Raw genomic sequence first — 27,613 nt, forward strand, 5'->3', positions numbered from 1 at the left:
CACTCCCGGTGCCCCCCGCCGCCCGCCCGCCGCGGGCGCCGGCACCCGGACGGGGTGCGCGGGGTGAGGCGGCAGCAGCCGGTGGGCGCGGTGCCCACCCCGACCCGGCTGGCACGCCGGGAGCGCTGGCATGAGGATGGATGGGGATGGGATGGAGCCGGGATGGGACCGCTGTGGGGTTGGGATGGGGTCATCGTGGCCGCGGATGGACCCGACGGCCGAGTCGCCGCTCGGACGTCACGGTGGTGGCCCTCGGCGTCTGCGCGGTGTCCTCGGGGAGGAGCCGGGTGCCACATGGGTGCGTGGGCGGCTGCACGGTGACGCCAACAGCGGCTGGTGGGGGGCTGCTCCCCCCGGACACCGCCAGGCTGCGGCCCCTGGGGCGGGGGACAGGGGGGACTGCGGGTCCGGACTCGGGGTGTGGCACGGGCCACCCCCTCAAACCTTCTGGGGACCCCAGCGCCGTGGGGCAGAAGGGCTGGGGGGCACAGTGTGGCCCGGGGGTGCAGAGGGGATGGGTGCCAGCGGAGCGGGAGCTGAGAGCCCCCGGGCTTTCGGTGGGGGGTGAGGGATGGAGCAGGGGGGGGTGCTGTGGGAGTGGGGGGCACACACAGCACCCCCCGATCGGGCTGCAGGACAGGCAGCTCCAGCCCCTCTGGTCAGTGGGAGCAGTGCCCGGGAGAACCCGGGACACATGGCTGGACACCCCGGGTGCCCTCGGGGTAGCCCACCCTCACCTCCCTACGGTCCAACACCAGCCGGGGGTTTTTTGGGGGATCTGCCCGGCTTGGGAACCGTCCTGGTGGGCTGGTGCCCGTCGGGGGCCACAGCGCGCCGGTGGCTGGTGGCCGCTGACAGCCACGTCGCTCAGCGCCTCGTTATCGAAGGTTAATTGGATTTTGCAGATGCACTCGGTGCATTAGGCAGGAGCTCAGTCCATGAGCACCAAGCCCTCGCTGCCCTATAGGGACCCCTGCCCAACTCAGAGGGATTAATAGGGAACCCCTATCCGCCCTGGGAGACCCCTACCCACCTCAGAGGATTAATAGGGGACCCCTATCCCTTCTGCCCGATCTAATAGGGACCTCTGTCCACCCTGGGAGTCCCCTGGCATCCCTGGAGGGTCCCTATACAGCTGATGGGATGGAGGGGGAGCTAACGCTGCTGCCCTGCACCACTGCGGCCATGAATGTGTCCAGCCCCAGCCCCAGCGAGGGCTCCGGCCGGGAAAGCTCCCGGCAGCGCTTCCCAGAAGGAGCCGCCCCGGCCGTGCCGCGGAAATGGAGCTGAATATCTGAGCAGGGCTGAGCTAAAAGCCTCGGCCCCGCAGCCCCGCGCAGCCCCGGCGGCTCCCGCCATCAATTATTAACGGCGAGATGGATCCGCGGCCTCGCCTGGCGGGGGCGGCTCCGGGAGTACCGACTGCCCGGGACCCCCGTCCCGGGACGGACTCTCCGCCCTCGGTCCCGCGGGGCCCACGCCAGAGCCACCCGCAGAGCCGGGACTCGCGGTGCCGGTGCCGGGTCCGGTGCCGGTTCTCAGAAAGCGATGCTGCCCCGCCGTGGGGCCGCGCTGGCCCCGCTGTGACCCCCGCCCCTCCCCGGATGGCTCCTGGCAGGTACGGGTGGGACCGGACCCTCCCCAGCCGGGGGTCACCGGCCCCGCCGCGCTCTCGCCTCCCCGGAGGCGCGGGCAGGGAATGGGCGGGCGGCGGGGCGGGGGCCGGCCCGGAGCCTCTGCCCTCCGGCGCCCCGGCACCGGGAGCGGCTCGTGTTGGTCCCGGGGCTCGGCCGCACACCGGGACGAGGGGCTGGCACCGAGGTCACCGGGGCTCGGTGCTGAGACGCTCCGGTGGGGCAGCGGGGACAGCGCGGCTGGGCTGGGCACACCGAGGGAGCTGAGGGGTGCAGTAAGCGCTGTGACCCCTATCCGGACCGGGATAATGATCAGGACCACGGCAATACCGGGACCCATCCAGGAGCCCCAAACTCGCCCGGTCTCTGGCCGTGGCAGCCCGTGCGGAGCCGGTGCCGGAGCAGGGCTGGCAGCGCGGTTGTGTGCCAGGAGCTCCATGCTGCGATGGTGGGTGCCGGCCTCTGCTCGGGCGTCCCGCCGTGCTCCTCTGCCCTCTCCCACTCCCTGGCACGGACCTGCCTTCCCCGCCGTCCTGTCTGGGCTCCGGGGGGGTGGCACAGTCCGTGAGGAGCCGTGGGGGGCTCTGAGGGGCCGTGGGGAACTCGGCTCGGCTCCGCATTAGCGCGGCCGCTGCTTCCCCTGAGCCAAACCTTCATTAGCGTGGCTCCGGCTGCGCCGGGTGGGGCCGCGGGCTGCTCCGCTGGCACCCCAAACTGCAGCACCCCAAACTGAAGGACCCCGGCACCCGACACCCCGAACTGCCAGCACTTCAACCCTGCCAGAACCACAGATTCGGACACCTCAAATATCAGCACCAACAGCAGCGCGACACCCCAAACTGTACCACGCTGGTACCCCAGCGACACCCCAGCACCCCAACCCTTCCTGAACCCCGGCACCCCGAATTGTCCTGGTACCCCGAACTGCCGGGGCAAACACTCCGACCCTGCCGGTGCCGCTGCATCCCTGAGCCCAGCCCTGCCGTTCACGCTGTGCCCCCGTCAGGACACCCCGGTGTCCCTCCCGAATCCTCCCAGATCCCCCGAGCCCCCCCAGATCTCCCGCACTTCACGGATCCCCCTAAACCACCCACCCCGAGTCCCCCGCGTGTACTCCGCGCCCCACCCGGACTCCTCGTTCCCTTCGTGCCCCCTCGCAGCCTCCAGACACCACAGATCCCCTCAGATCCTCTCAGATCCCCTCAACCCCCCTCAGACCTCCTCGGACCGCCTCAGATCCCCTCAAATCCCCTCAGGCCCTCTCAGATCCCCTCAGGCCCCCTTAGATCCCCTCAAATCCCCTCAGGCCCTCTCAGATCCCCTCAGGCCCCCTTAGATCCCCTCAAACGCCCTCAGATCCCCTCAGACCCCCTCAGATCCCTTCAGATCCCCTCAGGCTCCCTCAGACCCCCTCAGAACCCTTCAAACCCTCTCAGACCCCCTCAAACCCGCTCAGGCCACCTCAAACCCCTTCAGATCCCCTCAGGCCCCCTCAAGCCCCGGTTCCCTCCCGTGCCCCCGCACTCTCGCTGCCCCCCCCGCCCCTCCCGTTCCCCCGCGTTGCTCTGCTGCTCTCTGGCGGCGTTCCACAGCACCACGCGCACGCCGAGCCCTCTCTGATTGGCGGCCGCTGCTGTCCGTCAAGAGCGCGCCCTCTCGCTATTGGCCAGTGCCGGGAACGCCCTCCCCTAAACACGGCGGGTCCGGTGGCGGCGGCTCGCGGCGGGTCCCCCTCACGGACGAGGTCGGGGAGTCTCGGGATCCCGGCGCTCTCCCCGTGGGTCTCGGGGAAAGATCAGCACAGGGCTGAGCTTGCGCTGCCCGCCTCGACTCGAGACTCGCGGGGCACGCTAGGAGTTGTAGTCCCGCCGCTCGCCGCGGCCCCGCCCCGAACACGGAAGTGCGCGAGGCCACAGGCGGAGGCGGCTCTAAGATGGCGTCGCCTCCTCAGGGGGGCCCGATGGCCATCGCCATGCGGCTGCGGAACCAGCTCCAGGCCGTCTACAAGATGGACCCGCTGCGGAACGAGGCGAGCGGCCGTGCCGGGAGGGCGGGAGGCACCGGGAGGAGGCGGTGGCGGCGACACCGGGGGCCAGCTCGGGAGGGGACGGGAGGTGCCGCGGCGGCGCCGCTGGGGGGCGCTGTGAGACCGAAGGGCGGTGCGGGGAGGCGGGGCCTGGAGAAGGGGCGTGGCCTGGAGAAGGGGGCGTGGCCTGGGATCGGGGCAGGCACTGGTCTAGGGGTGTCCCCGGACCCCCAAAATCCCATTTTCTGATATGGTAAGGCAAAACAAGGTATCCAACATCATTCAAATCCCGTTTTATAGCGTAATAGTGGAATACAGCGCGGTCAGTCATGTTTTGTGGCATGTTAAGGCAATACAGGGGGTGCAGCGCCCCAAAATCCCGTGTTTTGCCATAATAATGGAAGACAGGAGAGACAGCCCCCCCAGATGCTGTTTTCTGGCATAATAAGAGAAAACAGGAGGCGTTATCCCCCAAAATCCCATTTTCTGGCATATTAAAGTAAGATAATGAGGCTAGCCTCTCAAAGTCCATTTTCTGGTGTAATAATGGAAGACAGGGAGCAATCCCTACAAAATCCCGTTTTCTGACATATTTTAGCAAGACGAGGGTGTCCCACCCTTCAGAATGTGTTTTGTGGCATATTAAATCAAAACAAGAGGTGAAATTCCCCCAAATCCGATCTTTTAGCATATTAAGAGAGTGGCAGCAGAAGCTCCTTGGACAAAGGGGTTCCAGGTGAAGGATGAGAGGGGTCTTGGGGGTCTCCAGGTGACAGGTGAGGGTGGTGTTGGCATGCTCCAGGTGCCAGTGCTGTGTCTCCCCCCAGGAGGAGGTGAAGGTGAAGATGAAGGAGCTGAACGAGCACATCGTGTGTTTCCTGTGCGCCGGCTACTTCATCGACGCCACCACCATCACCGAGTGCCTGCACACCTGTGAGTGTCCCCACCTGCCTGGGGGGGCTCTGGGGGGGCAGTGCCGCCCTTCCCACACCTGTCCTTGTCCCCAGTCTGCAAGAGCTGCATCGTGAAGTACCTGCAGACCAGCAAGTACTGCCCCATGTGCAACACCAAGATCCACGAGACGCAGCCACTGCTCAACCTCAAGCTGGACAGGGTCATGCAGGACATCGTCTACAAGCTGGTGCCAGGCCTGCAGCACAGTAAGGGGACACAGGGGACACGGGGGGGCTCAGGGGACATGGCCTGGGGGACACAGGGGGGTTCAGGGGACATGGCCTGCAGCACAGTATGGGGTAAAGGGGTCGTGGCATGCAGCACAGTATGGGGGACATGGGGACAGGGACAGGAATGGGGTATGGACAGGGAGAGAAAAAGGGATGGGGACATGGTGGGAGGGAGGGAGGACAGGCAGGGACTGCCCTCAGGGCCAGCTGGGCCCAGGTGTGTCCCTGAGCCACTTGTCCCCTGCAGGTGAGGAGAAGCGGATCCGGGAGTTCTACCAGTCCCGAGGCCTCGACCGGGTGACGCAGCCCAGCGGTGACGGTGGGACAGGGGGGCACGGGGGGGCACAGGGGCAGCCAGCTGCAGTGCTGGGGGTGTCAGGGACACAGGGGGCTGACGGTGCCACCTGTGTCCCCAGACACGGTGGGGGGTGACCCCATGGGGCTCCCCTACAGCACCTTTGACCACTCGCGCGCTCACTATTTCCGCTACGACGAGCACGTCTCGCTCTGCCTGGAGAAACTGAGGTGAGTCTGGGGGACTGCAGCCCCTCAGTGGGGTGGGGAGGGGACACAGGGGACACTGGGCATGGCCCCCAACCCGTGACACTCTGGACACGTGTCCCTTTCTCTTCCTGCCACAGCTCCAGCAAGGACAAGAGCAAGGCCATGCTGCAGGTGAGTGGGGATCCCTGCAGACCCCAGCCCTGACCCCCAGCTGTCACCCTGTCACTGCCAGGGGTGTGTGGGGTCCCTGGAGACCCCCACAGCCCCCAACCCTCTCTGCCCCCCACAGCAGAAATACGTGAGGTGCTCGGTGAGGGCACAGATCCGACACCTGCGGAGGGTCCTGTGCCACCGCCTGGGGCTGTCCCTGCAGCACGTGAGTGGGGGTCCCGGGGGTGGGGTCCCAGCCCCCAGGGGTGTCCTGGCCCCCCTGATGCAGCCCCCATGTGCAGGTGCAGATCCTGTTTGACAACGAGCCCCTCCCCGACCACATGACAATGAAGCAGCTCTGGCTCTCACGCTGGTTTGGCAAGGTGTGCACCCTCATAAGGGATGGCAGCCTCTGATTATGGGGTTCACCCCATAGGGGGTGGTGGGGTGACCCTCTGGGGGTGCTTTGGGGCTGTGTGGGGTTGGAGGATTGAAGATCTTTAATGTCAGTGGCTGCAGTGGTGATCTGGGGGGTCCCCAAAGGGGTTGGCCAAGTTTGGGGTGCAGCCCCAGGGGAGTCCCTGGGCTGGGATTGGGGTCCCTGTACCTGGACACTTCTGGGCTGGGGTTTGGGGTCTCTGCCTCAAGGGGATCTTGGGCTGGGGTTTGGGATCACAGACTGGGATTGGAGTGTCCCTGGGTTGGGGTTTGGGATCCCTGGCCTTGGAGGGAGTCCTGGGCTGGGGTTTGAGGTCCTGGACTGGGTGGTCCCTATCTGGGGGGGTTCCCTGGGCTGGGGTTTGGGGTCATGGGCTGGGATGGGGGGTCCCTGTCTGGGGGGGTTCCCTGGGCTGGGATCTGGGGTCTCTGCCCCAAGGGGGGTCCTTGGCTGGAATCCCCCAGCCCTGACCCCCCCTCTCCCCACAGCCCGCGCCCCTCCTGCTGCACTACAGCATCAAGGACAAGAGGAGGTAGGGGCAGGGGGTGGGCACTGCCCCCCAGTGCAGCCCTGCTCCTGCCCCCCACCCCCATAACTTATACCCCTCTTTGAATTTATTTTTGGAATAAAATTGTGGAAAAGCCCCCTTGAGTCCCTGCTTTGTATGGGGGGGACTGGGGGGTCTCAGGACGGTCCCCTCTGCTCCAGCAGCTCCAGGGGCTGCACTGGGGACTCAGTGACCCCCGGATGGGCTGCACCCATGGGGGGCTCAGTCCTGGGGTGCTGGGGGTGCACTGAGGGCAGTGGGGCTGTGCAGCCCCCCCATCCCCATTCCCCGCCGTGCCGGGGGGGTCTCGCAGCCCCTCAGCCCCGTGCGGGGATCCCGACAGCGATCCCGTCACAACCCGGTCCCGTCACGGCTGCCGGCCGCGTGTCCGGCCCCACATAATGAGTTTAATAAAGCCATCGGCCCTTTGATTGCTGGGGGAGCCCGCGCCGCCCTAATTAGCCAGGGCCGATATTCCGCCATCTGGATCCTCCCGCGGCACCGGGGGCGCAGCTGCGGGCGGGGGGGTCCCTGGGGAGCGGCCGGGACCCAGGGCCGCGGGCGGAACAGGTGCCGGATCCCGGTGATCCCGGGAACGCGGCTCCGGAGGGCTCAGAGCCCGCCGGTGCTGCCCCCGCTCCGTGCCCCCGGTACGGCGGTGCCGGTGCCAGGCTGTGCCGGGCCGTTCTCGGGGATCTCCCGTCCATCCTCTCCCTCTGAACCGGGTGTCCCATCCCGTGCTGGGCACGGTCCCGGGCCCACCGGGATGGATGTGGCACCGGGTGTGCCGTGGCCCGTCCTTCATCCCCGCCCCGCGCCGGAACCCCCGCACCGCCGCCGCCGCCGCCGGGGGATCCGGTTACGGCCCGGCCCGGCCCAGCTGTCGGCCATCGCTCACCGGGCGGGGGGCGGCCGGGCTCGCCTGCCCAAAGCCCCCCAAGGACGAGGGGAAATGCGGGGGCTGCGAGTTCATCCGGGCACGGGGATCCCAAATGGGGCTGGGCGGAACGGGAGCTCCAAATGAGGCGGTGGGTGCAGCATTGGGGTTCCAGCCGGAGAGGGAGGGTTGGAATTATGGAATGGGTGTCCCAAATAGGACTGGAGGAGCAGGATGGGGGGCTCAGTAGGGCTTGGGGTACAAGGTGGGAGTCCAGAGCAGGGATAAAGGGTTTGGGGTACAGGATGAGTGTCCCCAAAAAGGCTGGAGGTATGGGGCAGAAGGATGGGTGTTCTGAACGGGGCCACAGGGATTGGGGTGCATGACTGGGGTCCCAGCCGAGGCTGGAAGGGTGGGGATGCAGGATGGGGGTCCCTAATGGGGTCAGAAGGATGGGTGGGGGATCCTAAATCGGGATGCAGGGCTGGAGGTGTGGGACAGAGATCCCAACTGGCACCAGAGGGCTGTGGGTGCTGTATGGAGGAGTAGAGGAGCAGGTTGGGGATCCCAAACAGGGCTGGAGGGCTGGGGCTGCAGGGTGAGGGTCCCAAATAAGATCAGAAGGATGGGTGGGGGATCCTAAATCAGGATGCAGGGCTGGAGGTGTGGGACAGAGATCCCAAATGGCACCAAAGGACTGGGGGTTCAGAATGGGAGTGCCACACAGGGCTGGAGGAGTGGAGGAGCAGGATGGGGATCCCAAACAGGGCCGGGGGTGCAGGACGGGGATCCAAACGGGGGCTGCCTGTGGGGGAGTGGGCGTGTAGGTGGATGGATGGACGGAGGGACAGATGGATGGATGGACGGATGGCGGGGGCTGTCCCTGTGTCTGTCAGCAGCGAGTTACAGACGGCAGAGCAGGGAGCCCCCCCCCAGCCCTGCACCCCCTCCCTTATCAGCGGCGGCCCCGGAGGAGCCTAATTCAAACCAACTGCGGGGCTGACGTTGGTAAATGAGCCCCTCGCCCACGGCCTGGCCCCAGCGCCCACGGGGACTGCCCCGGGGAGGGAGGGGGGCACACGGGGGCTGGGGGAGCCGGCGGGGCAGGGGTAGGTACCGGGGGATGTTCCCGTACCCCCGGGGCGCGGTGGAGCTGACGGCACTTTGATGTCCCCCCGGCCCGTCATGCTCCGAGGGGGTTAATGGCCCCCGGCTCCAGCCCGGCAGAGAGGGAAACCTGAGCCCCCAGCCCCCTCTCCTGAACCTGGGGGGCTGGCGGGGGTCCCCAGCTCTGCCCGACAGGATCTGGGCATGGATGACCCGTGTGACATGGGGACGGGACCCTTCAGAGCTCCTTGGAGTCCCTCTGGGGATGGTGGCACCCCAGCCTGGAGGGTCCCAGGACACGGATGGGGGTGAGGGGTGAAGGGACCCATCCATGATGTCGCAGGGATGTGCCAGGGGGCTGCAGGAGCAGTTCTGGGGGTCGGAGGTGTCTGGGGGCCCTCCTGTGCCTTGTGGGGGGCACTGGGGCCACAGCACAGCGCGGGGAGGGGGGCACAGCATCACCCCTCGCTCCCGTGCCATTGTCCCCAAGCATTGCCCCCTCCAACTCCGCACCCCCCACCCCTCACCGGGCCCCCTCCAGAGCCCCCAAAACCCACCAGCCCCATGGGCTCTCACTCTGGGGATCCCTCTGACCCCCCTGCCCTGGGGATGGGCACAGACAGGGGACCCCGAGCTGCTGTGCCCCCCCCCCCCCCGGCTGCACCGTGCCCGCCGTGCCCCGCCAGTCCCGGCTCCGCGCAGCCGTGACAGCGACAGACGAGCCCTGGCACCCTCACACCCCATGGCCGGGTGAGGTGAGGGGCCATGCCCGGCCCCTGGAACCGGGTGGGCACTGCCATGGCCTGGGTGGGCACCGTGGGGACACGTGTGACACGGTGTTGTCCCGCATCCTGACCTCCCACCGCAGGGCAGCACACAGCCACCCATCCCTGTGGTGCCCATCCCATGCCATCCCCTCCATGCCCACGCGGCTGTCACGACAGGAATGAGCTGTCACGACAGGAATGAGCCGTCGCCCCAGCGCGGGGACGTTCCCCGTAACGAAGCGCCCGGGATGAGGCTGATGAGAAAAATCCAAACTCAATTTAATTCCTGTCACCGCCTGAGCGGCTCCAAATGACGCCGGGGGGCTCTGACGGGCCCACGCTGAGCCCCCCAAGCCCAGCCCACCCCCGCTGCCCCCCCCCGTTTCCTGAGGTGCCGTTTCCTGAGGATGTGGGCACCGGCACTGGCACCGGGATGCCCGCCGGCCTGGGAAGGGGGGGCACCTTCCTGCGGACAGAGGGGTCACGGCGGGGCCTGGGAAAGCGCCGCCCCCGGGACCCCAACACCCCCCAGCCTCCCGGGGGACCCCCGGGACTGCTCGGGGCAGCCGCCATGGAGATGGAGCACTGGTGGCACCGAGCCGTGGCACCGGCATCCCCGGGAGCCTGGAGGCGCAGTACCGGGGATGGCAGGGCGAGTGTCACCGGTGAAAGGGGCATCGGCAGCCCCGGTTGGCACCGGGTGGGCCATGGGAGCGGGCTCAAGGCACCTCTCCGCGTCTCCCGGGTTATTTTAGCACCGGGTTATTTTCAAGGCACCTCTCTCCGCGTCTCCCGGGTTGTTTTGGCCGCCGCAGTTTCCTCCGAGCCTTTGTGCGGCGGCCGCAGCCCCCCCCGTGCCCCCCGGGCTGCCCGCACGGGCGGGAGCGACCCCCGGTACGGCACGGACCGGATCGGACCGGCGGCGGGGGAGAGCGGGAGGGAGCGCCGGTACCGGGGGGTCTGCCACGGGCTGGGTGGGACAGGGATGGGATATGGGATGTGGAATACGGGATATGGGATATGGGATATGGGATATGGGATATGGGATGTGGGATGTGGGATATGGGATGTGGAATATGGGATGTGGGATATGGGATGTGGGATGTGGGATATGGGATGTGGAATATGGGATATGGGATGTGGGATGTGGGATATGGGATATGGGATGTGGAATATGGGATATGGGATATGGGATGTGGGATATGGGATATGGGATGTGGAATGTGGAATATGGGATATGGGATGTGGAATATGGGATATGGGATGTGGAATACGGGATATGGGATATGAGATGTGGGATATGGGATGTGGGATGTGGGATATGGGATATGGGATGTGGAATATGGGATATGGGATATGGGATATGGGATGTGGAATACGGGATATGGGATATGGGATGTGGGATGTGGGATATGGGATGTGGAATATGGGATATGGGATGTGGGTTGGGATGTGGGATGGGGGATATGGGATATGGGATATCGGATGTGGGATATGGGATGTGGGACTGGGATGGGACATTGGATGGGATATGGGATGGGATACGGGATGTGGGATATGGGATATGGGATGGGATAAAGAATGGGACAGTGGATGGGATATGGGATGTGGCATAGGATGGGATATGGGATGGGATATGGATGAAATATGGGATATGGGACATGGGATGGGACCAGGGACATGGGATGGAACAAGGGATGGGATATGGGATGGGATAAGGGATATAGGATAGGGTGTAGGATGGGAGATGGGATGGGAGATGGGATGGGAAATGGGACATGGGATATGGGATGAGGTATGGAGTGCGCAGGGGACGCACACATGGGGTACAGGTGGGCACAGAGGGCAGGTGTGGGTGCCCTCGGGGGGTGCCAGCCTGCTCCCAAGGGTGTGTGCTTTGGGTGCTGCTGCTCTGACGTGGGTGCTGGTGCTGTGGTGTGAGTGCCATGGCAAGGGTGCCACGGTGCCAGTGCCACCCCCTGGTGTGGATCCCAGTGCTGTGGTGTGAGTCCTGAAGCCACAACATCTGTCCCAATGCCATGCGGGTGCCAGTGCCGTGCCGTGGATCCCAATGCCATGATGTGGGTCCTGGTGCCACAAAGTAGGTGCCAGTACCACAGTGTGGGTGTCACTGCCATGGTGTGAGTTCCAATGCCATGGCGTGGGTGCCAGTGCCACGGTATGGGTGTCAGTGCCACAGTGTGGGTTCCAGTGCCACAGTGCGGGTTCCAATGCCATGGTGTTGGTGCCAATGCTACGGTGTTGGTGTCAGAGCCATGGTTGGGGTGTCAGTGCCACAGCGTGGGTTCCAATGCCATGGTGTGGGTGCCAATGCCACGGTGTGGGTGTCAGAGCCACAGTGTGCATTCCAGTGCCACCGCGGGGTCCCCAGTGCCCCGTGTGTCCCAGTGAGGTGGCACTCACCATCCCTGCATTGTTCCACCCATTTGAAGTCGGTGTTTCCTGGCGGGTTTGTCCCGGCCCGTCTGTGCCGGTGCTTCCCAGCACGGGGCTTTGGTGCACGTGTGCCCACGGCCACAGCCTGGCAAGGGGCTCCACCTTCACTTGGGAACCCGCCAGGGCAGGGCAAGGGCTCACTGGGGCCTCATGGTACCATCAGCACGGACATCTCTGTCCCCATCTCCCCTGGCTCCCCATGGTATAACGGGATGTGAGCAACCCCGGGGTTGGGATTTGGGTCAAATCACAGCAAGATCGGAAGTGCCCAGGACAGCCCAGCCCATGTGCCAGGGTCTGGGACGGTCCCTTCGCTCCTGCCTGGCTGCCCCCAGCGCCCCGAGGTTTCCGTCCGGGCCCAGCGCTGCCGGCACGGCCGTTCCCTCCGCTATTCCCAGCATTTCCTGGGGTTTATTGTCTTCCCCTCCCTGTCCCACCTTCCTCGCAGGAAACCCTTGGTCCCACGGGGTTGGCGGCTCCGTTACCAGCAGGACGGCGCTCCCGGCCCCCTCCCCACGGGCCGGGATACAACCGGAGCCCCAAACCCTGCTCACATCCCGGTACCATGGGTCCCACGCAGGTCTGAGCCTCCATCACGGCCATGCCGGAGTCAATATTGGGGTCTCACAGCGGAGAAGGGGCTGGGGACTGTCCCCAGAGCCTGGCGGGGCGTGTTCTGCCACGGCTGTCGCCCAGCAGTCCCCTGATCCCTAAAACAATTTGGGCGCCTTATTGCAAGGCCGCGTCTCCGTCTGCCGGATAATTGCATGCGATCCGGGCAGGGAGGGGCCGTGCCGCCATCATCCCGCGGCTCCGGCGGCGGCACCGGGATGGAGAGGAGCGGGGGAGCCCGGCAGGACAAGGGGGTGCCCCTGGAGGGGTGAACCGGGCTGTGCTCCCTCCCCATCCCCATCCCCGTGTCCGTTCCATCCCCATCCCCACCTCATCCCATCCCCATCCCCGTCCCCGTCCCCATCCCCGATTCATCCCATCCCCATCCCCGTGTCCGTTCCATCCCCATCCCCACCTCATCCCATCCTCATCCTCATCCATCCTCCCGCTCTTCCCGCACCCCCCGGACTCCCCCCGGGGCCTCGGGCGGCAAATTCCAAAGGGCACCCGGGAAGATTAATGGCGGGGCCGGGGCCGGGGCCGGGGCCGGGCCGGCCGGTAACCGGATCGCCCCGCGGGAGCCGGAATGCGCCGCCGCTGACCCCGCCGTGCCCGCCCCGCCGCGAGGGTCACCGCGGGAGCCGCGCAGGGGACATCGCGCTGTCCCCAAACCCGCTGGGGCTCTGTCCCCGCATCCCCAAACACAGAGGCACGGCTTTGGGACACAGGGACAGGCGCCGAGGTCTCCGGGATGGGGTGACACGGCCATCACGGCATGGGCGCCATGTGCCACATCCAGAGGATGCCATGTGCCACCTCCCTGCCCACAGCAAGACGGGCACCAGGGGCTCCATGTCCCTCTTCTCGGCCCATCCTCGGTGGAGCAGGGACCCCTCCTCGAGCCCCCCGGGAATGGGGACACCCGGTGCTGTCGCGGGACATGCGGGGGCTGCAGGCGGCGGGCGCGGAGCAGCTGTCGGGTCTAAAGTTACGGTGGCGGCTGGGGAGCGAGGCCCGGACAGGGACAGGTCCCCGCGGGGGTGTCCTCGCTCGGGGTCCCCCTGTTGTCCCAGCCCGAGTGTCCCGCGGGGCGCAGGGCCGGACCCCGCCAGGCGGGGAGGATGCAGGACAGACCGACAGACCGGGGCTAAGAATAGCGCTGGGGTGGGAGGAGGAGGAAGGATGGGGCTTCCTCTGCGACGCCTCTTCTTCCTCCTACCCGGCACGTGTGACACGGGGACACTCCGAGTGCCACCTGCCCCCCCCGTGCGCTGTACCAGTGTGACAGCCCCTGTGCTGGCGGTGTCCCCTGCAGCACCCACCGTGCCCGCGGCCTCTGCGAGTGCCACTCCCGCCGTCCCCCGCCGCTGTCAGGCCCCATCACCGCTGTCACCCCCCCGCCGCCGCCGCCGCCGCGTTTCGTTGCACTTCGCTTTTTAATTAACCTCGGGGCGCTGCCTCGCCGGGGTTAATGGCAGCGGTGACCCGCGCGGCCATCGATCCCCCGAGCCCCGCTCGCAGCCACGTTCGGGCCCCCTCGGGGTCCTGCGGGATGACAGGGGCGTGTGTCCCCCCCTCCCCTTCAATGCCACGCATGGCAGAGTCCCGCAGGGTGCCCCCACTCTGCTGCCACGCATTGCTCCAGGCGTCCCCAGCCAGCTTTAGGGGTGCTCCCCGGTGCCACGTCCTCACTGGGACCCCGCCCCCCCGGTTATTTTTGGCCCCGTGGCCGTGCCAAAAGCGGGGTTCCCCCCCTCCTGCAGCCCCCTCCCAGCTCAGGTGCCCCTGTCACCCCTCCGCGCTTTAATCCGGGGCTCGTTCATCTTGGGCGGGGGCCGGGCTGTCAACGCCCAGACGGGCCATTTCCGAGCCGAGTCCCCCGCGCTCGGCCCTAATTGAATCCTCATGGCCCCGCCGCCGCCCCGGCCCCGCCGCGGCACCCGCCACCGTCCCGCTGCCCGCCGCAGGGCTCTGAGGGTCCCGGTGCCACGGAGGCACCGACCGGAGGAGCCCCCCACTCTCCCCGGTACAGAGATCGGTGAGCAGCTCTGGGATCCCACGCCCCCCCAGAGCCGCAGGTCAATCCTGGGCGGACCCCACCCCACGGGGGTCGCAGCGGGTCCCTGTGCCGGGGCAGGGATGGGAGCGCCCCCCACGCGGGCCGTGCCGTGCCGCGCGGGGATCAGGGGCCGTGGGGGCGGCAGCGCGGCGGGGGGACAGCGGCGTTTGCTGCAGCCGCAGCTTTGAAATGCAAACCGCCCCCCCGCCCACGGCCCATTTGGCCGGAGTTTGGCCCAGGCACAAATGGAGGCCCCGGAGCGAGCAGGGGATGCCGGGGGGGTGCGGCAGCTGGGGCCGGTCCCTGGCGCTGGCACTGACGGCCCCACGTGTGTGTGCCCCGCACACGCGTGTGGCGGCTCTGGGGCGTCCGTGAGCGCTCCACGCACACCTGGCCACAGCTGCACACGGCCCTGCACACCTGCACACAGCTGTGCCCGCACACACGGCTGCGAGGAGCCCGCTGGCCACACAAACACACGGGTGGAGGCGTGTGCAGGGCCCCGTGTGTCCCTAATCCCGCGCTGTCCCCATGTCCATATCCCCATCCTATCGTATCCTATTGTGTCGTATCGTATCCTATCCTATCCTATCCTATCCCATCCCCATCCCCATCCTATCGTATCCTGTCCCATCCCATCCCATGGATCCCATCCCATGGATCCCATCCCCCCCCCCATCCCATGGATCCCACCCTCATCCCATCCCATCCCCACCCCATGGATCCCATCCCATGGATCCCATCCCATCCCATGGATCCCATCCCATCCGCACCCCATGGATCCCATCCCATGGATCCCATCCCATCCCCACCCCATGGATCCCATCCCATGGATCCCATCCCATCCCATGGATCCCATCCCATCCGCACCCCATGGATCCCATCCCATGGATCCCATCCCATCCCCACCCCATGGATCCCATCCCATGGATCCCATCCCATCCCCACCCCATGGATCCCATCCCATCCCATCCCATCCCATGGATCCCACCCCACCCCATTCCCTCTCTCCCCCCATTCCCTGCTTGTGCTCAGACCCGCGGGGCTCGGGGGCGACGCCGCTCCCTCCCGTTAATGAATCGATGATTTGCCAACAGCCCCAGGGAGGGATCCCCGTCTCCCCTGGCACTCCCGGCACATCCACCCCCATTCACCGGAGCCAGGTGTAATCCCATTATTCCCGGCTCCGCCGAGCTCCCAGCCCGGCGCAGGGTCAGGATTTATTGCCGGTAATTGCCGGGGTCCCGTCCCCCGGCGCGGGGGGGCTCCGGGCACCCCCCCGCCGCTGCCGCCGCTGCTCACGCTTTAATTCCGCACCGAGCTGTTCCCTTATTAAAGGAAAATTCATTTGCCAGCGATTTCCATGTGCCGGGGCCGCGCGGGGCCGGGGCCCTAATCGCGTTACGGAGCGCTGCGGCGCAATATTGGGATGGAGCCGATAAATAATGGATCAGGGCGGCGCGGAGCGGGGGAGGCGCGTTCCGGGGGCGCCGCACCCCGAATTGTGTCGCCCCCGGCGCTGCGCTGGCACCCGCAGCACCCTGCTCCTGACACCCCGCTTCCAGAACCCTGGCATCCCAGCACTCTGCTCCTGACACCCCAGAGCCCTGGCACCCCCAGAACACTGCTCCTGACATCTTGCTCCTGGCACTCCCAGCACCCCAGCACCCCGCTACCGGAGCCCTGGCACCCCCAGTACCCTGCTCCTGACACCTCGGAACACTGGTACCCCTAGCACCCCGCTCCCGGAGCCCTGACACCCCTTTCCTGGAGCACTGGCACCGTACACCCAGCACCCTGCTCCTGACATCCCGAAGCTCTGGCACCCCAGCACGCTGATCCTGACACCCTGCTCCTGGCACACCCAGCACCCCACTCCTGACACCCCAGAGCCCTGGCACCCCGCTCCCGGAGCCCTGGCACCCCCAGCACCCCACTCCCGGAGCCCTGGCACCCCCAGCACCCCCTCCCCGCCCCGGGTGGGGAAATACCGGGAGCTCCCGGTGCTTGGAGCCCCCGAGATTGGGGGTGCTGGGTGGGGAGACACGGCAGCAGCTCCAGCTCCAGCACAAACACCCCCACGGTGCCCCCTCAAACGTGGATCACACAACCCCACCCACGTGTGCCCACTCGTGAACACACACACACAAACACACGCGTGTGCCCCGGTGCTGCTCATGGCGGGGATGGGACGTGGTCCCAGACCTCCAGGACCCCCCCAGAGACCCCCAGGGACACCCCCGGGGTGGAGGAGCGGGACAGAGGCGGGGGCTGTCAGTGCCACACCGGGTGCCGTACCCGGGGGTGCCCCCAGCCCCTCGCCGTGGACGTGCCCGTGCCCGTCCCCTCGGGCCGCGGGCCAGCCCCGGGCACTGTCCCGGCTCCGCAGGAAGCTCCCGTGTTCCTGCGAAACCCCCGAGGGCTCGTTTGGCTCCCACCCCTGGTTTGGGGTGAAAAGCGTTTCCCATCCTGTGTTCCCGACAGCCGGAGCCAGCGCTTCCCACAACGCGGGGAAGCCGGAGGGGTCGGGCAGGGCTGGGGGGCTCAGCACACCCCAAAAACGCCTCAGCGGCCGCTTTGGGACACGAGTGGGGCTCGGGGAGGAAAGGAGGTGCCAGCACCATGAGCTGGGAGCAGCCCTGAGCGCAGGGATTCACCCCCAAAGCTGCAGAGCGGGGTGGGGATAATGGGGGGCTAATGAAAGGGGGTGAGGGTGACACCCCATCCCTCAGGGTGAGCAGCACTGCGGCGTTCCCGCAGATCCCGAGGTGCCAGACCTCCAGAACGCCCCAGAGACCCCCAGGGGTGGAGGAGCGGGACATCGGCTCCCACATTCCCAGCCCGGGATTCCCGAGGTCCCGGAGGAACCGGAGCGTTCCAGAGGGGTTTGCTCAGCGGGCGGGCGGCCGCGATCAGCCCCAGAACATGGAATCACCCCGAGCTGCGATTTCCCTCTGTGTGTGTGTCCCGGCACTGAGACCGCGGGCTCCCCATAGGGCTGGGACCCCCGGGAAGGGTTGGGGACCCCCGGGAAGGGTTGGGGACCCCCATTCCCCGCTCACCGGGCGCCCAGGCCACAATGGTGGCCTCATTCCAGCCGTGCTGCTGGAAGGGACCGGGCTCACTCGGGTCCATCCGAGTGCGGGACCGCTGTGGGGGTGGGAATGGGGGGTCCCAGCTCGGCACGGGCTCCGTGTCCCGGTGAGCACCGGCGGCACGCGCGGCCGCGGCAGCTCCGCCATCTCCCCGCGCCCTGCGGAGAGGACAAAAGCCGCGTGCGAGGAATCCGTGCAAACGCCGCCGTGCGAGGGGCCCCGTGTCCCTCTCCCAAAACGAGCCCCCCCTTCCCCACCCCACTCCCCCCCGCACCCGCCGGCCTTTAATTGCTCCGGCTGCTGGGAAATTTCAAGGTTGAATTTGTCAAACTCCGATTTCCAGCCGGGAGATCGCGTTCTGCCTTTGTCAGCAAGATTGGAAAAATCCATCCCCCCCCACCCCCCCCCCACCCTCTTCATTCCCTCCCGCCCCCTCCCCACTTCCATAATCCCGGATCGGCGCTGCCCGATCCCCCTGCACCTGCTCCCCCAAGGCGGCTCCGTGAGCTCGCACCGGCCCCGGCACCGGCCGCAGGTTCATTACCGCCGTGACCCCCGTGACCCCGCCGTGTCCCCGCTCCCGGCGACACATCCATGGGGACACCCGGCGGGATTGGGCCTGGGGGGTACCGAGTCACCGCTCCGGAGGGGAAATTCGGATTCCCCCAGCCCCAAAGCCGCCGGATAATCCGGACGCGGCGTCGCCAGCCGGGCCTCACCTGCGTGTGCGGCATCCCGGGATTTTTACGAGCGGCCGAAATCCCGGAGCTATTTGTACCGGGAAAGGGCAGCGGGAATGTGGCGGGGTGGGCTGGGGGGCGGAGGTGGGGGGGGGGGGGGGGGATTTATGGCTCTGAAACCCAAAACCCACCCAAAAGGGCTTAATCACTCCCAGCCGCGGCCCCGATACTTTTATGGGGCATTTTAGAGCAAAAGAGCCAATAAATTTTTGGGTGAGGGTAAGAGCCGCGGTGAGGATGAGGAGGGAGCAGAGGAGGAGGGGGGACGCGCTGGGGTGGGTTAAAATGGGGGAGACAACAGGGGGGAGGCGCGGGGCAGCGCCCCGGTAGTGGCGGAGAGGGGTCGGTCCCCCCCCGCCTCGACAGGGGGGGCCTCGGTGGCTCCTCCTCCTCCTCCTCCCGGTATCCCGGGGCTTTAAGGCGGTGGAACGGGAATCGCGGGGCTGGGGGGGGGGGGGGGGCGGCGGCGGCGGGTCCCGCTCTCGGCGCGGGTCCCGGTCCCGGCATGACCTCGGCGGGGGAGGCGGCCGGTTCCCCCCCGCTGCCCGCCGCGGTCGGCGGCCACCGGCGGAGCCCCCTGGATCGGCTCCCGCCCCCCGCCAACACCACAAAACCGCTGACCCCCTTCGGCATCGAGGACATCCTCGGACGTCCCCGCGGCGGGAGCCCCCCGGGCACCGGCACCGGTCCCGCCGCCCCCCCCGCCCCGACAGGGCCCCGCGGCGGCGGCGGCGGCTGCGCCCCGGCCTCGCCGCTCTGGGCGCTGGAGGAACTCGCCAGTAAAACCTTCCAGGGGCTGGAGCTGGGAATGCTGCAGGCGGCCGGAGGTACCGGGGCCGGGGGGCTCGGCCGGGAGCGGGGCGGGCACCGGGAAACGGGAACCGGGCACCGGGCAGGTGGCGGGGCTGGAGGGCGGCGGGGCGGCCGTGGCGAGGCCAGGGACGGCCCTCGTCCCCCGTCCCGGGAAGTTTCCTCCTTGTCCCAGAGGGGCGAGCGGGGCTGCGAGGCCCCAGAAGCCGCCGGTGCTCGGCCGGGACACCGGGGACACGCGGCAGCCTCGGCCCGAAGGGACGGAGAATCCCGGGGCCGGACACGGGGAACCGGAGCGAGCCCCGGCCTCGGTGAGCCGCCACAGGCACCGAGGAGCTCCGGGAGAACCGGCAGCTTTACCGGGAGCCGCGGGACCGGGCGGCGGATCGGCGCCGCCGAGTCGTGACCGTGACCGTGACCGAGCGCGGGGCCGCCGGTAACGGAAACCGGTACCGGCCCCGAGCCGCCGTCCGGGGCTCGGCCTGCCCGAGCCGCCCGGTACCGGCGGGGTCCGACGGCCGCTCACGAACCGGCCCCACATCTCACGGGCTCGGCAGAACCGGGAGGACGGGCGGACACCGACAGACAGACAGCACGGCGCCTCCGGGAACGAAACAATCCGTTCCTGGGTTGGAGAAACAGACACGGACGGACAGATCGTGTCTCCGGGATTAACGGAAAATCCCTCACACCGAGGGACACACGGACAGGCAAAGCACGGGGATGAATAAAACCGTTACCGGGTCGGACAGACCGAAAAAGGCTCCGGTAATTAACGCTGAAAAATAATTACCGTCCCTTACCGAGACGGTCTCCGTGATTAACGTGAAAAAAAAATATTACCGGGACGGACAGACCGACAGTCATGGCAGAGCAGCGTGCCGGTAATTAACGGATACGGTTGGGCACAACCGGACTCACGCCGGTAACGAAAAACCCTCCGGACAGACGGACACGGACCGCTGGATCAGCCCTCCCGTGAGTAACCGAACCTCCGTTACCGGCCGGACAGATGGACGAGGATGGAGCCAGACTCCGGTAATTAACGGGGAAAAAACATTCCCTAATTACGGAGAGGGGCTCCGGTAATTAAGGAACCCATCATAGCGGACAGACAGACAGAGCAGCGATCCTGTGATTACGAATAAACCAACCGGTTAACGGGCGGACAGACAAACAGAACGGGGACGCCTCGGGCTCCCGGTTTGAAGGTAAAAACCCTCGTTATCTGACAGACGGACACGGCAAGGAACGGAATAAGCGCCCGAAAATATTACCGGGTGGACAGACGGACAAGAACGGGGGCGAAAAATTCCTTTTTCCGGGACGGACAGACGGCCAAAAACGGGGCTGATCGGGGCTCCCGGAATTAAGGTAAAAGGTTCGTTACCGGACGGACAGATCGACAGAAAAAGAATCGAAAAATAAAAGAAAAACGAAATAAATCGTTACCGGGTGATCAGACGGATAAAAACCGGAACGATAGCGGCTCCCGGGGCGGAGGTAAATCCCCGTTACCGGCCGGACGGAAGGACAGACACGGGACTAATAAAAATGAACGAAAAAATCTCGTTGGGACCGGACAAACACGGGAGCGATCGGGGCTCCGGAGCGGCCGTGAAGCTCCGGTACCGGCCGGACAGACGGACACGCCGAGCGGGGATCTCGGAATGAACAAAACCCGGTGGCGAACCGGCCGCGGGTAACGGCGGAACGAGCCGGGAGTGGCGGGCAGATGGAGGTGCCGGTAATTCAGGTAAAACCCGGTACCGGGACGGACACACCGACACAGCCGGGACAGCCCCGGCTTCCGTGATGAACGAAAACGACGGAAGGACGGACTGACAACGGAGCGATCAGGGCTCCCTGAGCGGCGGTAAATCCCCGTTACCGGGATGGACGGACAGACAGAAACGGGGCCGACCGGGGCTCCGAGAGCGGAGGGGAAGCTCCGTTACTGGAATGACGGACGAACACGGCACGGATCGGGGTTCCGTGACCACGGTAAAGCCGTGCTACCGGGATGGACCCACGGACTCGGCCGGGACCGCCCGGGGCTCCTCTACCGAGCGAGGAGTCCGCGCTGCGAGAGACCCCGGGAGCCTCCGCCGGTACTGGGGCACGCACGGCCCGAGCGAGCCGCGTTACCGGTGCCACCGGCAGCGGCGGGGCTGGCACGGACCGGGGGCCGCAGCGGGGAAAGCGATCGGGATCCGCCGGCGGCGAGCAGCCCTGCCCGGGGCGGCGGTCGCGTCTCGCCGGGGTTCTCGAGGTCACTGGGGCAGCAGCGACAGCACCGGGGCCGGGAGAGGCGACCGGATCGAACCGGGGACCAGCACGGCCTCGGTTCTCCTGGAATGGCAGAGAAGGAAGATCCCGGTTTTCTGCTGTGGCTCCCAGCTTCGTTCCGGGCTCCCGGAGCAGCCGCCGGAGGTACACGGGCGTCTCAGCCCCGGTCGCAACGGCGGCGACTCCGACACGGCCGCGGCCGCTGTGGAACGATGAGTCCCGGCTGCCGGCACCGGCCGCGGTTCGGTTTGCTCGGTTCGGCTGGGCACCACTCGGTTTGGCTCGTCTGCCTTCGATTCCACGTGGGCCGGTTCGTCTCCGTTCCACCGGGAGGCGGCAGGGCCGGGACGCGGCCGCAGGGCTCGGCGGGGCCGGTGCGGCGGCAGTTCCCGGTGCCCCGGCACTGCCCTGCCCTCAGGCCGGGCCTCGCCGTGCCCGGTGCGTGTACCGGTGTCTCTGACCCGACGCCGCTGCCCCCGCAGCTCGAGGCCCGCGGTGCCGGTGCTGTTCAGGTCCCCGTGCCGGTACCCTGCCCCATAAGCCCTTCCCCGCCGGGCATCCCGGTGCCGTTCCCGGTGCGATGCCCTGCCCCCGCAGGCGCTTCCCAGCCGGGCCCCCGGGTTCGTTTCCCGGTGCTGCTCCCCGTTCTCCGTGCCCTAACCCCGCTGTCTCCGCAGGTCCGTCCCCGCCGGGCGCCTCGGGCCCGCGCCCTCCCTGCAGGAAGCGTCGCAAGTCCCGGACCGCGTTCACGGCGCAGCAGCTGCGGGAGCTGGAGCAGCGATTCCGGCGGCAGCGCTACCTCTCCCCGGTGGACCGGGACGCGCTGGCGGCGCGCCTGGCGCTCTCCGCCGCCCAGGTCATCACCTGGTTCCAGAACCGCCGCGCCAAGCTCAAGCGGGACCTGGAGGAGCTGCGGGCGGACGTGGCCTCGCTGCAAGCGCTGCCCCCCGCCGCCCTGCAGCAGCTGGCGGGGCTGCCCGAGCCCCCGGGGGCTCCCGGCACCGGGACCACAGAGCCCGCCGAGCTCTCGGAGGAGGAGATCGACGTGGCGGACTGAGCCGAGCGCGCTCGGCTCCGTTCGGATCCGGTGGCACCGAGACTGCTCCGTTCGGACTCACTCGGGCCGGCTCGGCTGAGTTCGGATTCACTCGGGTCGGGTCAGGCCGAGATTGCTTCGTTCGGCTCAGTTCGGGTGCACTCGGCTCCTTTCGGCTCAGTTCGGGTGCACTCGGCGCCGCCACACCCGCTCCGTTCGGTTCCGAAAGAATCCGAGCCCAGCCCCGCCCCCTCCGTGCACCCTTTTGCGGCTTTTTGGGTTTTTTTTTGTCTTTCCATTGTTTTTTTTTTTTTTTCTTTTTTTAAATTTTATTTTCTATCGGCCCCGATGTAAATATTTGCAATAAAGGCAACACCTTAATATGGACCCCAGAGCCCTCCATCCACCCACCCACCCCCACTTTTTTCCAGGCGAGCACCTCCCACCGCGGGCATTAATTTGTTTTAACCGGTGATTAATTACCGGCTGCGGCCGCCCCTGCCCCCCTCAATTTGCATATTAATCAAATTGTATTTGATCTCACGCCTGTCACCAAACAGTGACATAAAGGGGAGTGGAGACCCCCCTCCTTGCTGTCCTCCGGGGCTGGAGTGACATGGGGAGTGACAAGGGACAGAGGGGGACACAGGGTGGACACAGAGATGGCAGAGAGGCTGAGTGACACCAGCCCAAAGAAAGGCCAGAGAGAAAAACAAATCTCAGCTTTATTAGAAAACCCAAATTGCTACAAATCCCTGAGGGGCCCTGGGGAACAGCCCAGGCCCACCCCCCCCAGCACAAGGGGCTGCAGGGTGGGCCCCGACCCCCCCAGCACCCCCCAAGGCAGGACGGGGAGACATCCCCACCCCTGGCAGTGGGGGACAAGGCACAGGCAGGGGCAGGTCCAGGCAGGTGAGGGGGGGCTGCCAGGGTGCCCCCAGCAGAGCAGGGTCAGCTGAGCAGCCCCCCGGGGGTGGCCTTGCCCCTGGCACGGGGCACGGGGGCCGGCGTGGCGTGGGCTGGGTGCTTGAGCTGCAGCAGCAGCTTGCTGCCCTCCATGGTGGCACCCTGGGGACACAAGGAGCTGGCAGCTGGCACAGGTGTGTCCCTGAGGGGTGCAGGGGGGTCCCACAAGTGCCCCCAGCTCACCTGCATGGCCCTGAAGGCCTCCTCAGCCTCTGCTTTGCCACGGAAGTTGATGAAGGCACAGCGGCGCCCCGGGAGCAGCCGCACGGAGCGAATCTCCCCAAACCTGGGGGACACACACAGACCCCCAAATTGGGGGGGCAATAGTTAGAGATTCCTAAATGGGAAGCTGGAGGGTTAGAGATGCCCCAAAACTGCAGGGTGGGAGGGTCAGAGACTCTTAAGTGTGTAAAGCAACTTTAGCAACCCCCAAAAGCTGGGGAAGGGTGAATGACACCCAAGGATGGAGAGAGTGAGACACCCCCAAATCTCCAGGATGGGGGAACAGAGACTCCCAAAGCTGAGGAGGAACAGAAACTCCCAAAGCTGAGAGGGAACAGAGACTCCCAAAGCTGAGGGGAAACAGTTAAAGACACCCCAAGCTGTGGGACAGACCCCCCCAAACCTGGGGGCAGTGCATCAGTCAGACACTACTCCCCAAGGATCCCCTGCAGGTCAGAACCAGCAGAGCACGAGGACAGGGACAGAGCTTGGGGGTCACCAGGGGGTACCAGGGGTTTGGGGTCCTGCAGGAGGAGCAGCCCTGGGGTCACTCACCGGCCAAAGGCACGACGCAGCACCTTCTCAGTGATGTGGGAGGTGACATTGCCCACCCAGAGCGGGAAGCAGTCCCTGCCAAGAGCCATCCTGGTGTCACCAGAGCCAGCACTGCCCCACTCTGAGCCCCCTCCCAGACCACCAGACCCCCATACCTGGCAGGGTGGCTCGGTGGCAGTGTTGGGCAGCCACTGGCCACAGCAGGTGCCTGTTCTGAGTCTTTTGTTGGGGTCTTGCCACTGCTTCCTGTCACACTTTTGTCACCTGCGTCCTGGCAGCTCCTGGTTGTCCATCCTGCTGCCGAGGGGACACAGGGCTTCAGCATCACTGGGGACACAGGGACAGCCCCGGGGGTCGGGTCCCCCCAAGCCCACCCACCCCTGTCCCTTACCAGGGAGATACAGCGGCTCCTTGGCCTTGATCAGGAAGGGGGACTCGGGGACACCGCTGGGGCGGCTGCACTGCTGTGAGGGGACAGGGGTGAGGCGTGGGGGGCACAGCAGGGCAGGGGGCAGGGGCAGGGGGTGTGGAAAGGGGGGTCTCACCTGCAGCAGGGCCCTGCAGGCCTCCAGCTGCGTGGCTGCCTCTGCGTAGGCCTCGTCCTGCAGCAGCAGCTCCTCGAAGGTGCGAGCGGCCTCGGCGTAGCGCTGGGGGCCAGGGGGCACCTGCAGCCCCTGCCTGCCCCCACAGGCACCCCACGCCCCCCACCCAGCCCAAATGGCACCTCAAAGGCTCACTGATATCCCCCAGCACAGCCCACAACACCCTGTGCCCTGCCCAGTCCCCTGAGCCCCAACTCACACCAAATGCAGCCAGCCCACCCTTCATCCACAGCACCCTACAGTTGCCCACAGCCCCCTCCCAACCCAAATGCACCTCAAAGCATCACTGACACCCCCAGTGCAGCCCTACCCCACCCCACCAACACCCTGCAGCAGCCCCAGTGCCCTGCCCAGTGCTGCCAGCCCCAACTCACACCTAATGCACCCCTCATCCACAGAACCCTGCAGCTCCTCCAGTTCCCTACAGGCCCCACCCAGCCTAAATGGCACCTCAAAGCCTCACTGACCCCCCTCAGTGCAGCCCTACCCCACCCCACCAACAGCCAGTGCTCTTCCCAGTCCTCCCAGCCCCAACTCACACCTAATGCACCCCTCATCCACAGCACCCTGCAGCCCCTCCACTTCCCCACACCCACTGGCACCCCAAATCCCCCAGTTTGTCTCCAACAACTCACTCCCAGAACCCCACAGCCCCTCACCCAGCCATGCCCCCCCAAGACCCCAGCCCCCTCCCCAGCCCCTGGAGCCCCCCCAGGTACCTGGAGCCCCCTGAGGGCTTTGCCCTTGCGGAAGGAGCCCTTGGGCCAGCCCGGCTGCAGCTCCAGCGCCGCCTCCGCGTCCGCCAGCGCCTCCTCGTAGCGCCCCAGCTTCTCCAGGCAGTAGGAGCGGTTCCCCAGGAGCCTGAGGGGGTGTGGGGGTGTCACTGAGGCCGGGCCCTGCCAGCCCAGCACCCCCAGGTCACCCCCAGCCCCTCTGCTCACCGGTACTCCCGGGGGTTCAGCTCCAGGGCCATGGTGAAAGCCCACACGGCCTCAGAGTGTTGGCCCATCTGGGCTGCCTCGATGCCGTGGCCTGGGGAGGGGACACAAGGACACACGGAGGGACAGTGCCCCTAGCACAGCCCCTCTGAGCTGGGGAGAAGCAGGGAGAGCCCTCAATGCCCTCCCCTGGCCCCTCTGGGGGTCCCTGCACTGACCTGCAAGCGCCAGGCTCTGTGACAGCGTGCTGGGGCTGGGTGGGCTGGCCTGAGGGGGCTGAGGGGACACAGGTGTCCCCACAGGGTCCCCACTTCCCTTCTCTGGCACCTTCCTGCTTGGTTCCACCGCGTTCTGTGGCCCAGGGGAGTGGTCAGTGTCCGGGGGGGGCAGCCTGACCCCTGCCTTCTCCCGGGCTTTACAGACAAAAGTGCAGCTCAGGTCCAGCTCCTCCTGGTGAAGCAGGGATGGATGGGCAGGCAGAGCCCTGGGACCCCCAGCCCCACATGGCCCCCATGGGGACACTGTCCCTTACCTCTGCCACTACTGTGTCCTCTGGGCCAGACTCCTCTGAGGGCACAGTGGAGTCCCCAGGGCACGGGGAGGGCTCTGGGCAGCACCCCTCGTCCTCAGCACCCTCTGAGGGAGGCCCAGTGCCTGCAGGGCCACTTGGGGGGCTCTGCAAGGACAGGGAGGGGGTGAGGTGACAGGCTTAGGGGTGCTGGCTGGCCCCATCACCTCTGGGCACCCCTAGAACAGCACGAGCAGGCTGGCCTGGTCACTCACTGGGTCAGTGTTCTCTTTGTTCTTCTGCTCTTGACCCAGTTTCTCCCGTTTCTTTCGGTCCTTTTGTTTCTGAAAAGGAAGAACGTGAACCCACGAGCAGAGAAATGCAGCCTCAGCCCTCAGCTCAGGGACTGGCTGGCAGCACCACAACAAGAGGCAGTGACCGCCCCCCAGGGCTCACTCACCTTCTTCTTCAGCTTCTTCTTCTCTGCCTTCCTCTTGGCCCGCTCCTCCTCTTCCATCAGCTCCTGAGCGTTCTTGTCAGCCTCCTGCAGGAGTTACCTGAGTCAGGACAGCTCCGGGGACCCTCTGGTGACCCTGGGGCACATCGGGGGGATTTTGCCCACCTCAGCCGTGGGCCACGCCCGCTGGGGCGTGGGCAGCCGGTCCAGCCGCGCGTCCAGGGCGGTGGGAGGGGTCCGGGGCGGCTCCGAGCACAGGAAGGACTTGCGGAAGCCGCAGTAGCTGTAAGGCACGGCTCCCTCCGCCACCGGAACGTCCAGGAACTGCAAACCTGCGGCGAACTCGTCCTCATCGTAATCGTAATTACCATCTTCATCATCATCATCAATATCCAGGGGGTAGTAATCCACCGTGGGGCCTGGCAGGAGAGCGGGGTGCGTGAGGAGCAGTTCCAGGCACCGGATCCCGGCTGTCCCCACGCCGTTCCCGCTCCCCGAGCAATTCCCGAGCGCGGCGATCCCCGGTAGCCCCCGCCGCACTCACCGTCATCCCAGAGCAGACACACCTCCCTCTCCTTATACCTAATCACCGGCTGGGACGGCACCGGCAGGTCGGCGAGGCTGGACATGCGGTGCCGGGGGCAGAAGGGCGCTGTGAGGAGCACAAACAACCATGAGCCGGCGGAGGCGGAACCGAAACCGGGCCGCGCTCTGGGCTTCCCCCGCCCGGTCCGTACCGCCGCTCCAGCCAGCGGGGCCCAGCGTGCAGCCCCAGGGGCAGGCAGCGGCAGCCGGCCCGAAACCGCCCAGACCGGGCCCGTCCCGCTCCCGCGGCCCGCCCGAGCCCCGCATCGCCACGAGCCGCCGCCGCCGCGGCACGGGATTGCATCACGGTCCTACCGGAACAACGTCACGGCTCCGGTTGAGGCCGCCCCGCCGCCATGTTGGGTGCGGGCAGGACGGCGGCCCGCAGGGCCCTCACGGAATGGGACCGGCGCTCCTCATCCTCTCCCGCCGTCCCCGCCTGTCGCA

General features: G+C 66.8%; 3 protein-coding genes across 9 annotated transcripts; 2 read left to right on the forward strand and 1 right to left on the reverse strand.

Annotated features, from left to right (window-relative positions):
• The first annotated feature begins 3,350 nt into the window (after positions 1 to 3,350).
• PCGF1 (polycomb group ring finger 1) lies at positions 3,351 to 6,581 on the forward strand. 2 transcript variants are annotated; one of them, XM_059470790.1, is made up of 9 exons: positions 3,351 to 3,663; positions 4,488 to 4,593; positions 4,668 to 4,820; positions 5,092 to 5,163; positions 5,261 to 5,369; positions 5,486 to 5,519; positions 5,638 to 5,724; positions 5,801 to 5,881; positions 6,426 to 6,581. In XM_059470790.1, exons 1-9 carry the CDS (start codon positions 3,568 to 3,570, stop codon positions 6,471 to 6,473), a joined length of 786 nt encoding a protein of 261 aa, XP_059326773.1. In that variant the 5' UTR covers positions 3,351 to 3,567; the 3' UTR covers positions 6,474 to 6,581. The 2 variants fall into 2 exon arrangements, with proteins under 2 accessions (XP_059326773.1, XP_059326774.1); XM_059470791.1 differs by having other exon boundaries at positions 5,641 to 5,724.
• A 12,122-nt stretch (positions 6,582 to 18,703) lies between these two features.
• Positions 18,704 to 22,354, forward strand: LBX2 (ladybird homeobox 2). The gene is made up of 2 exons (XM_059471269.1): positions 18,704 to 19,025; positions 21,975 to 22,354. Exons 1-2 carry the CDS (start codon positions 18,704 to 18,706, stop codon positions 22,352 to 22,354), a joined length of 702 nt encoding a protein of 233 aa, XP_059327252.1.
• Positions 22,355 to 23,040: 686 nt separating this feature from the next.
• Positions 23,041 to 27,596, reverse strand: TTC31 (tetratricopeptide repeat domain 31). Of its 6 annotated transcripts, XM_059470607.1 has the most exons (15): positions 27,319 to 27,455; positions 27,126 to 27,233; positions 26,747 to 27,000; positions 26,585 to 26,668; positions 26,400 to 26,468; positions 26,149 to 26,292; positions 25,835 to 26,066; positions 25,620 to 25,710; positions 25,398 to 25,539; positions 24,622 to 24,723; positions 24,468 to 24,540; positions 24,232 to 24,373; positions 24,077 to 24,151; positions 23,483 to 23,585; positions 23,041 to 23,401 (listed from the first exon to the last, which is right to left on the reverse strand). In XM_059470607.1, the coding sequence occupies exons 1-15, from the start codon at positions 27,431 to 27,433 to the stop codon at positions 23,285 to 23,287; spliced, it is 1,851 nt and encodes a 616-aa protein (XP_059326590.1). In that variant the 5' UTR covers positions 27,434 to 27,455; the 3' UTR covers positions 23,041 to 23,284. The 6 variants fall into 6 exon arrangements, with proteins under 6 accessions (XP_059326590.1, XP_059326591.1, XP_059326589.1 ...); XM_059470608.1 differs by lacking the exon at positions 27,319 to 27,455 and adding an exon at positions 27,482 to 27,596 and having other exon boundaries at positions 23,041 to 23,585; XM_059470606.1 differs by having other exon boundaries at positions 23,041 to 23,585; positions 24,232 to 24,370; positions 24,468 to 24,537.
• Between the last annotated feature and the right edge of the window lie 17 nt (positions 27,597 to 27,613).

The sequence above is a fragment of the Ammospiza nelsoni genome, chromosome 4 (assembly GCF_027579445.1).
Source record: "Ammospiza nelsoni isolate bAmmNel1 chromosome 4, bAmmNel1.pri, whole genome shotgun sequence".
Classification (NCBI taxonomy): Eukaryota; Metazoa; Chordata; class Aves; order Passeriformes; family Passerellidae; genus Ammospiza; species Ammospiza nelsoni.

Excerpts from the sequence above, each read along its gene's own strand:
- PCGF1 (XM_059470790.1), top strand. The coding sequence starts at position 3,568 with ATGGCGTCGCCTCCTCAGGGGGGCCCGATGGCCATCGCCATGCGGCTG. Across the intron at positions 3,664-4,487 it reads TGGACCCGCTGCGGAACGAG|GAGGAGGTGAAGGTGAAGAT; the intron begins GCGAGCGGCCGT and ends GTCTCCCCCCAG. Across the intron at positions 5,882-6,425 it reads TCTCACGCTGGTTTGGCAAG|CCCGCGCCCCTCCTGCTGCA; the intron begins GTGTGCACCCTC and ends CTCTCCCCACAG.
- LBX2 (XM_059471269.1), top strand. The coding sequence starts at position 18,704 with ATGACCTCGGCGGGGGAGGCGGCCGGTTCCCCCCCGCTGCCCGCCGCG. Across the intron at positions 19,026-21,974 it reads AATGCTGCAGGCGGCCGGAG|GTCCGTCCCCGCCGGGCGCC; the intron begins GTACCGGGGCCG and ends CTGTCTCCGCAG.
- TTC31 (XM_059470602.1), bottom strand. The coding sequence starts at position 27,433 with ATGCGGGGCTCGGGCGGGCCGCGGGAGCGGGACGGGCCCGGTCTGGGC. Across the intron at positions 27,001-27,125 it reads GTGTCTGCTCTGGGATGACG|GCCCCACGGTGGATTACTAC; the intron begins GTGAGTGCGGCG and ends CTCTCCTGCCAG. Across the intron at positions 25,711-25,834 it reads ACAGAGCCTGGCGCTTGCAG|GCCACGGCATCGAGGCAGCC; the intron begins GTCAGTGCAGGG and ends TCCCCTCCCCAG.